Below are 12,105 nucleotides of genomic sequence, written 5' to 3' on the forward strand. Positions count from 1 at the left end.
CGGGGGGGGGGGGGCGGGCGCCAGGGGCCGCTTCTGCCCCCTCAGCGGCTGAGCGGGCCGGGGCTGCGGGTGGACAGCTGGCCGGACTCGGGGGCGCCCCCCGCACGGCCCCGTCTCGGGCGGGGGTGGCTCACTAACTGTAGCCCCTTGTCCGCGTCCCAGAGGCAGGCGGGCTCATTGAGGAAGAAGTTTAAGAGCCATCACCGCAGACCCAAGAGCTTCGGCTCTTTTAAGCAGTCGGGTTAATGAGCAGCTGCCGGAGAGGAGCGCCGAGCGGCTTTTCCGGAGTCCTTCGGCTCCTCGGCCCGGGTCCCCTCCAGGCCGCCTGCCGTGCGCCCTCTCAACCGACGGGGTGTCCCGGGGCCTCCATCCGCTCCGCGTGCGCTGCCGCCGGGGCTGGGAAGCTGCGCCGCGGGCATCCGGCCACGTCCCCCGTCCCCGCCCCCCGTCCCCAGGAAGCAGCGGGGACCCTGAGGGAGGACTTCCTCGGCGAAGCCTAGAGGGTCCGGCCGGCCGCGGAGCCGGGGGAGGCCTGGCCAGGCCCCCCCCCCCCCCCCGAGCTGCACCACACCAGAGAAGCACGCTGCGTACAACAAATGCCATTATTTATTTTGATGTTTTCAAAAATCAAAACGTTTTCAAACACAACTAAGATATAAAATACAGCATAAAATGAGATTTATACCGATTTCCCACATAAAGCCAAAAAATTCTCAAACGGTTTTTGCCAAAGCCAATTGGTAGGTGGTGTTTTCCTCTCCTCCCTGCAAAGGCATCTGCCCGGTTCCCAGGCCCTGGCCCACTGAGGGCCAGGAGGCCCCAGCAGCCTCGCCCAGCACCGAGGGGACCTCTGACCGCACCCTTTGGCCTCTGGGGTCAGACTGTTTCCACAGAACGACGAAGGTCCCACTAGCACAGGGGCGAGGACCCGCACCCTGTCAAAAGGTGTCCCAGAGGAACAGCCTTGGCTGAGTGTCATTTGACAGGACTGTGGCGCTGTGCTGACACCCAGGGCCGGCACGCAGAGTCAGGACCCCCCCCCCCCTCATGTGGTGAGCATCCCTAGTGGCAGGAAGTAGAAAAGCCCCCTTGTCCAGAAGCCATTGCTTTTCAAAGGCCAGAGGTGCTTGCAAGGGGGGCGGGTTGGGGACATCTGGGGCCGAACCTCCAACGGGCCGGGGTGTGGGCATGAGGTGGGGTGCCGTTGCTCCCCTCGGGTTTGGTGGGTCCGGACTGCAGAGCCAGGTGAGGTTCTAGGAGCTGGGAGGCAAGGGCGGGGCGGGTTCCCTGGCCGAGTCCCCGGTCTGGCTGGTAAATGTGGCTCCCGGCTGGGGGCGGCCAGCATCCCTGGGGATGCCCTCAGGCTGGCACGTCTAGCTAAGAACCAGGAGAAAAGGGCAGTGCCGCGCAGTCCTCGTTCTAGCCTGCTCAGCCAGCCCCAGGAGGCTTGTGGGGGGGGGCCACAGAGGTGTCCGGACTCCCCTCCCAGAGACCGAGGACGAGCTGAGGAGAGCAGCAGGGAGAGACACGCAGGATAAGGCAATGTTAGAAAACTTTAAATACAGGATTAAATCCAATCGGTAAGGCATTACAACTGTAAAAAGTAATTTGGGCCGCATTCAGCATAGCAAAGACCATCGGAGCGAGCCCCAGCCTTGTGAAGACAGCACGCCCCGCTGCGCAGCTTGGGAAAAGTCCCTCGAGCCAAAGGAGAACCGGGCGGGCTCTGCTGCGGTGTGAAGACGGGGTGAGGTAACTGGTCTGAGAGCCCGCTTTATCGCCGCCCCGCCCCCTGCTCATCCCACGCCCCTCACGGGAGCCGGCCTGCAGGCATGCGGCCCGGCCAGGGTGGGAGCGAGGGTCCCCGTGGGCTCCAGGTGCACCTGGGGACTTCTAACCCCGCCGTCCCCACCTTGAGCCACCGCAGCTCGCCGCGGATTACCCCACAAAACCGCTGCGCCGACCCGAGCCGGTGTGCTCACGAGTGAGTGACTCCCACAGTGAGCAGCAGCCTTGCACGCCCGCCCCCCCCAGCCCTGCTTCGTTCTTCGGGTTTGGGTCTCTCCAAATGCCGTCACTGTCCCTGCAAGTAGTGCAATGCGGGGCGGGGACAACTCGGAGCAGCGTGTGTGACGTTGGGCCGGGCCTTCCCAAATCATTTTGTTTTAGCTAAAAACGTAAACTTAAGAAAACAGTAAGAGGGAGACCGCTTTGAATGATACGCAAGTGTATCTGCTCACAGTACAGCTCGAAGGCGCCCCCCCCCCACAAACCAGACACAAGAACGGGAACCGAGGCCACAGCACGGCAGGCTGGGGGAGGGGCGCCGCGCCCAGCCGGCCTGCCCTGGCGGTCGGGTGCCAGGCTGTGGGGCCAGAGCAGATTTAGCCACCAAATTTCAGGTGTCTGCAAAGAAATTCTCAAAACATCTGTGCCTTTACCAAGGGAGGGCAGGGAAGAGGACACATAAATGCCGGCAGTTGTGTCGAATCCACCCCGAGCCAGTCCTCGACGGCCACGGGTCCCAGCCAGGCAGGGAGGGGTCGGTTACCACTCTTTCTTCTTCTCGTCCATGGAGACGCCCCCGGGGCCCAGGGCCACCACGAGGAGCAGGCCTCCGATCACCGACATGGTCTGGAAGAAGTCGTACTTCAGGAAGTCGTGCATGGGCTTGTACACAGGAATGGTCCAGAAGGCGTTGAAGTACACGTTGATGGCAAACAGCCAGACGACGAGGGTCAGAGCGGCCAGCTTGGTTTTAAAACCGACGGCCACTAAGATCATCAGAGCTGTGCCCACGATGTTTTGGAGAATCTGCATAGGTTAGAGGGTGAGGGAAAAAAAAGGTAAGGAAGAGAGGTTCCAACTGCCTTTGTCCCTGCGGCACGCGTCTGGGTGCTGGGTGTGCATTCAAGTGAGGGACGGGGAAGGCGTGCGAGGGACAGCAGACAGAGCAGAGCAGCCTCAGGGACAGGCTGTGATTTACCAGGCCACACTCAGGCCCAGCCCGCGGGCCTCCGCTCCCATGGTGACAGGTGCCCCCCTGGGAGCCATTCCTGGCCAGGGCGCCCAGCCAGCTCTGAAGATGGGCCTTGCAAGCTCCTGGGGACGGACCCCCGGCACACGCACAGTGCACGGTAAAGGTACGAACAGGGGACAGCGACAGAACTGTGGGGCTGCTGAGAGCCTGGGTGGACTGCCTGGAGGCGGGCACGCCGGGCGCCAGGACCTCCAGTGAGGCAGGCGGACTCTGGACTTCGTGGGCTCTGGGCCCACAAGAGCTTGCTGGGTTTTTACTCCTTTCCATAGGATCAGATGTTCGCCCCCTTTGAGCCGACTCATCCCAAGGGCGCCCGGACGCGGCTCCAGCACAAGCGGGAAGAGCGGTCAGGGCCCCTTCCCCAAGGGCAGGAGACCAGGGCGGCTTGCGCGGGCGGGAGCGCTCACCGAGAAGAAGCTGGCGTCGAAGTGAAGGAGCGTCATGAACATCAGCACCAGCAGAACCCTGCCTCCGAGCTGCATGTACTGCTTGGGTGAGCTCTCGCGCACGGTGGGGACGCCCGCGAACATGCTCTTGCCTTCGGACCGGGACTCCGCCAAGAGCAGCAACAGGCCTCCTCCCAGGGCCAGGTTCCTGAGGACAGAAACGCCAGCTGAGTTGCCAGGGCTCGGCAGCCACGACGCCCGCCCGTCCGCCCAGGTCGGGAGGCCTCGGCAGGAGCACAGGCAGGGAGGGCCCGCAGGTCCGTCTCTCCAAACCAGGCCGGACCGGCTGGGCGTGAGCCCGCAGGACCAGGGCCCGAGCCACCCCGGCAAAGGCCATACACGGCCGAAGACAGACGGGTCTGTCCCGCTGAGCAGTGACACGAACGCGCTCGGAGCCCGTCCTGGCCCGGCCCCGCCGTCGGCCAGCTGGGGCGCCGGGAGCGCCTGCTGTCGCTCAGGCCCTCCTTCCCTCCCCATGGGCACTGGGCTGGGAGACACAGCTTCATTCTCACCTGTGCCCCGGGGGGGGGGTCCCTCCGCCAACACCTCCCACAGACTCCCAAGTGCACTCGGACCCAAAGATACTCGCTCCCGACTGCTGGCTCCCGAGTCTGGAGACGCGGAACAGAAGCTCAGCACGTGAAGCGCGTACCTCATCAAGAACTTCAAGTCCCACAGGATGCTGTAGGCGACGGTCTGAAGGGGACACAGAAGAGAAGACAGAAACTTGAGTCTCACATTTCCAAATGCATTCAGACTTTTACGTAGAGTAACAGTAGGCAATCTTTCCACCGGAAGGGAGCGTAAGACACCCGGGACAGCTCCGAGCTCAACAACCGGGCGCAGCGGTCCCCGGGGCGCGCTGACCAGCCCAGCCTGCGGAACGAGCCATCTGCTCCCAGGGAGCTGCGCCCTCGAGGTGAGACATGGCCCCTGAGGGCTCCGGTCCGGGTGCCCACGGCTCCTCGGGCCAGCTGGGTGTTCGTGAGGGAAGACAATAAGACCGTGTCCTGGCAGCCAACCTTGTCACCTGTCCTCGTCAGAGGAAGCTCCGGAAGGTGGCAAAAAGGTGGGCGCCCAGAGCTTGGCACCTTCTCAGGGACCCCATCCTCTCCAGCCCTCCTGAGCTCGCACTCGGGAAAGGAGAGGCGACCCAGGGAGAGACACCGCCGGGGGAGAAGCCCGCGCACCTGCAGTGCTATGATCCCGAAGAGCCCGAAGCAGGCGTACTGCACGAAGTTCCTGCTCAACACCAGGATGCAGCCGGCTGGAGAGGAGAAGGGCCAGGCTCAGGGGGCTGCGGCCGAGGACCGGCTACGCGCCCAAGGGAAAAGCAACTCCTGGGAGACTTCATCTTGGACAGGGACCGGACCGCACCCGAGCGGATGGGACCTTACTTGGCACAGGTACCGTTCTAGAAAATGGATCCCTTGCTCCAGAAAACGGGACATTTTCCAGAGCGGGTGGCGCAGTGGCAACTGCCGTGAGAGCCTCAGGACAGGCTGAGAAGGGCAGGCCCTTTTCTGGCCCCCAAATGTGCAAGGTGGCGGGGCTGCTGCCAACAGACAGCGGCCGGGGAGCAGAAGACCTGAGGCCCACGTGAGCTGCGTTCCGGCCGCCGACTCCTCCTTTCCCGACGCCGTGGGCTTCCCCTGCTCTGGCTCCTCGCCGGCCCACCCAGGTCACCCAGTGTCCCCCTCCCCCCCCCCGCGTCTCCCGGTCCAGGAGCTTAGAGCAGGGCCTGTGTCTTTGGTCTTAGTGAGCACGGCACCCACCCAAAGGCCGGCCTCCTGGGAGCCCCTCCCGTGGCCCCCGCCCCTGCCCCCCGGGGAAGGCCGGCGTGCGTCGGGGCCACTCACTCAGCTGCCCCAGCAGGTTGAGGAGCACGAAGGCGGAGGCCAGCGCGTAGCCGCAGCCCCAGGTCGTGTCGATGTAGTCGCGCTGCTCGCCCCACTGGAACCACATGCGCACGCCGTCCTCCAGGAACGTGCTGATGAGGCAGAGGCGCGCCACGTGGGGCAGGTACTGCTTGGTGACCCGGAGGAACTGCGGGCCACAGACACCCGGCTGAGCGCCTCTCCCCGCGCTGCCCTGCGCCCGCCCCCCCCCCCCCCCCCCCCCCCCCCCCCCCCCCCCCCCCCGTCGGGCTCAGAGCCCCAGGGTGACGGCCTCTGCTCCGTCGGCGCAGGCGCGTAGACGGCAGCCACCGTCCTTGGCCGAGGGGCCGCCCCAAGACGCACCGCGTACTCCCCGGCCAGGGCCCGGGCAGATTAGGACCACCACCCGATGAGGCCCTGCCGGCTCGCCCTGCGGTCTCCCCACCCGCCGCTGTGCACCCTGGCACCTGCACGGAGTCATTTTTACCCTAGGCCGACCTGCACCAAAGGCGCGGATGCAGCACCCCTGGACGCCGTCAGCCACCCCCCTCCAGCTGTGACAACCAAAAATGCCTCCAGACATTGCCACAGAACTGCGCCCACTCCCCTGCGGCCCTCTCGGTTCACAAATGGGCAGACTGCACCCCACAGGGGAAGGGGGCTCGCTTAGAGCTGCGCTGACCCGGGATGGCCGCGCTGAGGCTCGGCCTCCCAACACCCCAGCGGTGCTCAGACCCCCTCTACCTGGAAGAGGGCTGAGCACGCCCTTGAGAGACTGTCCACTTAGGGGGCAGCCAGGGTCCCAGGCCCGGGGGTCTCATGGTCAGCTCCCGTGTCTACACTTATCCGAAGCCTCCGAGCAGCGAGAGGAGAGGTCAGGCTCTGGCAGCCGTGTGCACCCCCAGTCCCTCCCAGAGCCCCGGACTGGAGAGGGCGGGCCGGGCAGCGGGGAGCGCACGCGTGGAAGTGGTGCGGCCAACGGCTAGAAGGCTCTGGAGTCTCTTACAGAGACACGCTAGCAAATGGACGCACCACTGTCTCAACAGCAGCGGAAGTCAGGTTCGGAAGATCACTGGCGAATGCCGTGGGGAGAGGAAACACATTTAGAACTTTCTCCAGCTCCGTGCAAAGTGTGCCGTTAACGACAGCGTGGTTACGAAACAGAGGCCGGCTGGGGGCACAGGTGTCACTCGGGTGCCCTGCAGCCGTCCAAGCTAAGTGCAAAGGGAAAGAAACCCCACCACACAGGGAACAGCGGGCTCTCCGGGAAGACCGGGACCCACCCACGGGGGTGACGTGTCAGGCGACGGAGTCTAAAGGGCATCCGTGGCTCTGGCCCCGGCAGAGGGACGGTCAAATGAACATCACGGCCCCTCTCAGGACTGGCAAAACCTGACTGGAACCATCGAAGGTTTGTCCGAGACTCTTAATTATTGACCTCTTCAAAAGCTGCTCTCCAGCCCCCTCCGCCGCAAGCAATGAGCCTCTGACTGTTGAGATCAACTTCCAGTTTGTGGACTTCGGCTCAGTCAGCGGAGAAGCCTCCTTCCCCTCCCTCCTCTCCCCTCCGCTCCCCTGCACTGGGCCACTCTCGTGGGAGGGAGGGAGAGCGGGGAGAAAGCCCTTACAAGCCAGGTGTCCTTTCTCTCCCAATCTCCCGAGCTGACGGAGCCCCAAAGTGGAATTCTGCACACGCCTGCCCAGCCCTTGACCCTCACCAAAGCGGGGGCAGAGGTCACAGGGAGAGAGACGCCCGGACAATCAACTGGATGGATCTGGGAGACGAAGCTCCCGAGTGCGGCCAGCCGTGCGCTGTGCGGCCCTTGCGGAGGCGGGCGGACGGTCCTGCTCCCCTTCCACAACGTGACGGCAGCCGGACTAACGGCTGCTAAGATGCTTTCCAGCTTGAGTAAGCGGAGGAGAAAAAGGGGGGGAGAAAGAATCTTAACGCCCCTACAGATCCTGGGGTCTATGTAAAGCACCCACAGGACATACGTGCACTCGGGGTACACACACCCCCGGTCAGCTGGCCACTGGCCCTGTCGCCCGGGGCCGCGGCGCGATTCAGGGGAGGCTGACCCCAAAAGGCGGGGGCGGGCAGACGGCGGAGGGGCTCTGACCCGGGGCCCGGGCGTCGCTCGGAGCCTCCTGCCATCGAGCGCCCCGTTTAACGCGTGCGGCCCGAGAGGCGCAGGCTGTGTTTAAAAGCGTCCGCGTCGAGTCTGGACTTTTAATTTGAGTGTCTGGGTCCAGAGGATCAAAGAGCAGCGGGGAGACCCTCCCTTTCCCAGGAGACAGGCTGAGGAGGCAGACAGCTCTGTGCTTTGGGGGAGAAAAGAGCCAAGCTTCAGGTTATTTCAAAGTTAGGTGTGGTCTAGGTTAAGGGCTGACTGTAGTCTGCGAGTCAGGCGGCTGCAGAGCCTCTTTCAACCCGCCAGCCTCTAATGAGCACTTATTTGGACTCAACAGGAAAGAAAAAAAGCTGCTTCAACATGAGGCCAGAGCCGGTTTTGCTCGGATCCGCTACATGCGTGCTGGTCACAACGGTTCAGACTCGGCCACTGAATGCACGCCGGGCGTCGTGGACCGCCTCCTCCAGGCACAGCAGAGAAGAGCCCCTAAAGCAGGCATCCGGGCAGCACCCGGGAGCCCAGGGTGGCCCCGCGGGCCGGGAGCCTGTGGCGGACACGGAGAGCCACCACTGCCACGGCCGGGACAGAATCGAGGCGGGGGAGCTGGAGGCGCACCGCGAACAGGGACAGACCGCGCGAGAGGCCGGTGGGCCTGCGGGGGGCACGCTTTTCGGTGAGACCTCCAAAAAGCTCAGCGTCAAGGAGGGCGCCTGGGTGACTGACGAGTCCAGACCGTTGGGGTTTAGTTACGAAGGGTGATGACCTGAGAGGGGCTTAAGAACATGATTACAACTCTGAGCACAGCGGTCCCGTCACACAGCCACCTGCAGCGCTCGTGCACTGAGTTCTGAGGACGCAAGGGCCTCAGGAAAGCCGGCTGCCATCTTGGTTGGGAACTTTGAAGGGGCAGACAAGGGCGTCCGCCCTTCTGGTCGCCAGGGACCGGGGCCGCCCTTCTCGAGGGCCACCTCAAGCCTCCACATCCCAGAAGATCAGAACTTGTGGCCAGACGGCTTCCCTCACAGCAGGCTGAGTCAGGGCCAGAGCAAGAGTTCGGTGACTCACACGAGTCTACCATGACCCCAGAGCTCCCCCAGGGTGCTGCTGTGTGAGTTCACGCTGCACCTCCACGTACGGGGACAAGTGTCAACTGGCCCTGGAGATGACCTGGCTTCCTGCACCAGAAATCCACGTGACCAAGAGCCTCATCGTAGGAGAGCGGTGACAAGTCGCATGCAGGAGAGCACAGCTGTGCCTCGCTTCCCAGCCCCCGCCCCCAGTGTCTCCACCCCGCTCCCCAGAAGAGGCGGGATGGCTCTTCCTAACCTCCTAAGATGGGCAGGCGGGAGAGAACGTGCCCTCTTTGCCCTCTCCCCTTGCTCCTGCTTGTGTGGGGCAGGAAGGCCCGGCAGGGCAGGGGGCACAGAGCAGAGCAACAGGACAGCGATGCTGAGGACCCCTCGCCGTTACGAGAGCCCCACTCACGCCCAACAGCTGTCTGAGCACTGTCAGTCCGGGGCCCGGTGGGCCCACTCACGGTCTGTCAGGCCGCCCGAGCTACCCAACGCCGGACCGGAGGCCCAGGGGAGCTCCCAAGACTGGCTCCACCGTGCCAAAGGACGGGTAAAATCACCAAAGGCCACCTGGAGGGGCAAGGTCCCATGCAGCTTATCGGTCACCCTGGCGACAGATGAGACGTCAGGCCCAACCCATTAGGTGCTAATACTCCGGTTCACTGGCGCGGATGCACCTGGCAGTTAGGCTCCCCCGAAGGGCAGCGAGCCCCAGCTTTGGACACAGACGTAACCGTGGATCGCTGAGTTCCTTAGCCTCTGGCCCCTCCTGACCTGGTCTCAGATGGCTTCCGAATGCCTGGCTCCTGCAGGGGCACGCTCAGCATTTTCTCCTGCGCCTGGCTTCCTGGCTGCCCGGGGCAAGGAGCCTGAGGCCGGGGATGTAGCTCCAAAGAAGCCTGCCAGTCAGGGCGAATCGGGCGGCTGCCCCTGCGCTCTCACCCCTGCGGGCCTCGAGGGGAGGCTGCGAGGCAGCCAGGAGGCGAGGAGCCCAGCCTCCAGGACCCAGATGTGGGCTCAGAACTTCGGCCTCCGATGCGCCACGCAAGCCCGCCCTCTCCACGCCTGACCGTGGGGACGCTGTGGCCGGCCTGGCGCGGTCGAGGGGAGCACAGTGCTGAGGACCTGGCCCGGAGCTCCTGTCTCTTACTGTAACTACTGGGGGACACAATGGGCTCCACAGGTGCTGCTCTCAGCAACCTACACTTCCTGGCCAGCACCTGTCACTTGAGTTTTGCTTTCGTTTTCTGAAGACGGGGTTTGAAAAAACGGGTCTGTCGTGTTACCAATGGGTGACTTTGATGATACCCCATGCCCTTCGAATGAGCTCATTTTCACTCTAAAAGCCCAGGCTCCAGCATCTTTACTACTGGCCGCTTTGCCTTAATATCACGGGGATAAATGTTGAAACGGCAGCTTGGCCACATGTTATCCACAGGAAGCCGTCACTTGGGCTCTGCGCTCTCTTCTCTGCCCACGGCCTCCCGTGCCGAGCCCGCCTATGGCAAAAGATGCTGCTGACTTCGGTTTTGAAGAGGACAAGGGCCACTCGAGGGCCACAGCCCTCCCGAGTCACCCACAAAAGGGCATGGAAGGGTCTTTTGACATCGAATGCCACCAAGGTGGGCCCTGAAGCTGACAGGAAGAGCCGCACCGCCTGACAAGACACAGCCCTGGGCCACCCGGGGTTTGATTCTGAACACCGGCCTCCGGAAGCTCGAAGTGCCAGCCAGGAGGCTGGGTTTCCCCCCAGGGCCCGGCCCCAGGCAGTAACTTGGCGCAGACAGACCCTGTGTCCCTGCGTCCCCCTGAAGGGCCTTTCCGGTTCCAAGATCCTGCATCTTTCATTTAAGCAAAATGCATGGAGAAAAACAAAAGAAAAGATTACATATACAGATTTTGAACTTTTTCTTTCTCTGGAGGAAAGTTGATCGTTGGATAATTGGCAGCAGCCTGGCGAGAGACATTTTATCTAGATTTGGTTATGAAACGCTTGCAAGATCAGGGTCCTCCGGACTGAAGGGTGCGGGCACAGAGCTCTCACGGCCCCCTCGCGTGGCAGGAGCCATCTTCTTAGGGAGTTTCTACTTGGGGGAAATGAAATCGGGTCACGGAAACCGTGTCACTGAAAATGGCCAGGGAAGGCCTACGTGACTCTTGAGGGCTCTGCGTATGACCGGTGTTGGTGAACGGTGCCCTTTTCACATGGTCTCTGAACACAAAATCATGCCCTTAGCGAAAACCATTTCTCCAGGTTGACATACCTCTCCCCCAAGCCGGTTTTACAAGGAGCCACCATGCATCCCCCTCCCGCGCCCGGACGCCAGACAGACCGCACCCCTCCGGGGGAGCGTGGAAGACGGAGCTCGCCCATCCCGGCTCCGAAAACACGCCTCCGTGCTCTTCACCCACACAAACGCACACGAGCCGCCCAATAAACCCACGCTTTCGAGTTTTGTTGCTCAGTGCCACCCCCATAAAACTGAAAAATTTAACCTCACTACTTTTTGAACCTGGCAAAAACCACAAGCCCGTTAAGTACACCAAGGAAAGAAGTGGCCACTGGGCAGGACACGGCTCTGCCTCCAGGGATAAGCCTGGTCCCCTGCAGACATAACGGGTGACTTTCACACTGGACGATCCAAGCTCGAGGGAAAGAGCCGGGAAGCTCTGTCCTTTCCCCCTTCTACGATCTGATTCTGTCCCTCTGGTCTGTGTCAACTGCCTGTTTCAGGAGCTTCCCCGGTGCTCAGAATCGCTCTGTAAACTCCAGAAGGGGGGAAAATAAACCCCGGAAGAGAGGCTTCCCCTCCTCCCAGGTTTGTGTACAGATAGATACCCATTCAATTCAGTCCCAGGGCAGAGTCCAAACAGGGAGAGAAAATGCTGGGAGGGTCAAAGGGACCCCAGGAGTCCAACACATCCAGGAAAGAGTAACAGAAGAAAGCGCTGTTGCTTTCTGTAGTTGGGGTACATACCAGGGCGCCCCCTTTCCTCTGGGAGGACCCCCAGGCCCCCTACCTGACCAACCCCCGTTCGGGATCACGGCTCCCCACCCCGCCCCCTAAGAGTGCCAGGGAGAGGAGAAGCGTGCAGGGACCACCCCAACAGTCGGACACGCAGCGGACGCTCCCCAGCAGCCAGCCTCGGCCCAAACCCGCGGAGCCCCCCAGCCCCCAGGGCTCGGGCTCCTTTCTCGGGACCGGCCGAGGCAGCCCCTCCCACCCCTCACCTCCTGGGGCCGGCCAGGGGCGGTGGGGGAGGGGGGCGGCTCACCGACCTGGGTCCCGAAGCACGGGCCCGAGAACCCACCCGGAGCCTGGCGGGGAGGCGGGGACAAGGTCAGGCCCGGCCCGGAGGCCGAGTTTCGGGGAGCCCCGGGCCGGGAAGGCGACGAGCCCCGGAGAGGAAAGCCCCGGTTGGGGGAGGGGGCGCGATCCTCCGGCGGGCTCGGGAGGGGAGAGGACGCGGCGCGGTCCCGGGGGCGGCCCTCGGGGCCCGGGGGCCGACTCCGGGGGCTCAGGGGGCTCGGGGCCG

General features: G+C 63.3%; 2 protein-coding genes and 2 long non-coding RNA genes across 7 annotated transcripts in view; 2 read left to right on the forward strand and 2 right to left on the reverse strand.

Moving 5' to 3' along the window:
- The window catches only part of SURF2 (surfeit 2), a gene marked incomplete at its 3' end in the record, with an annotated part of 3,217 nt that extends 2,238 nt beyond the window's left edge, over positions 1-979 (reverse strand). The window contains exon 1 of the mRNA XM_029921019.1: positions 856-979. Within this exon, the coding sequence (XP_029776879.1) occupies positions 856-979 (124 nt within the window). The remainder of the gene's footprint in view (positions 1-855) is intronic.
- SURF4 (surfeit 4) lies at positions 589-5,532 on the reverse strand. The gene is made up of 5 exons (XM_029919533.1): positions 5,346-5,532; positions 4,677-4,753; positions 4,139-4,182; positions 3,448-3,634; positions 589-2,814 (listed from the first exon to the last, which is right to left on the reverse strand). The coding sequence occupies exons 1-5, from the start codon at positions 5,449-5,451 to the stop codon at positions 2,548-2,550; spliced, it is 681 nt and encodes a 226-aa protein (XP_029775393.1). The 5' UTR covers positions 5,452-5,532; the 3' UTR covers positions 589-2,547.
- LOC115275792 lies at positions 2,765-5,546 on the forward strand. 4 transcript variants are annotated; one of them, XR_003901752.1, is made up of 4 exons: positions 2,765-2,846; positions 3,036-3,143; positions 3,310-4,405; positions 4,586-5,546. It is a non-coding gene; the product is annotated as an uncharacterized LOC115275792 (long non-coding RNA). The 4 variants fall into 4 exon arrangements; XR_003901750.1 differs by having other exon boundaries at positions 4,604-5,546; XR_003901751.1 differs by having other exon boundaries at positions 2,990-3,143; positions 3,310-5,546.
- A 141-nt stretch (positions 5,547-5,687) lies between these two features.
- On the forward strand, positions 5,688-11,386 carry LOC115275796. Its single transcript, XR_003901756.1, has 2 exons — positions 5,688-7,272; positions 7,833-11,386. It is a non-coding gene; the product is annotated as an uncharacterized LOC115275796 (long non-coding RNA).
- Positions 11,387-12,105: the final 719 nt, after the last annotated feature.

The sequence above is a fragment of the Suricata suricatta genome, chromosome 13 (genome assembly GCF_006229205.1).
Source record: "Suricata suricatta isolate VVHF042 chromosome 13, meerkat_22Aug2017_6uvM2_HiC, whole genome shotgun sequence".
NCBI lineage: Eukaryota > Metazoa > Chordata > Mammalia > Carnivora > Herpestidae > Suricata > Suricata suricatta.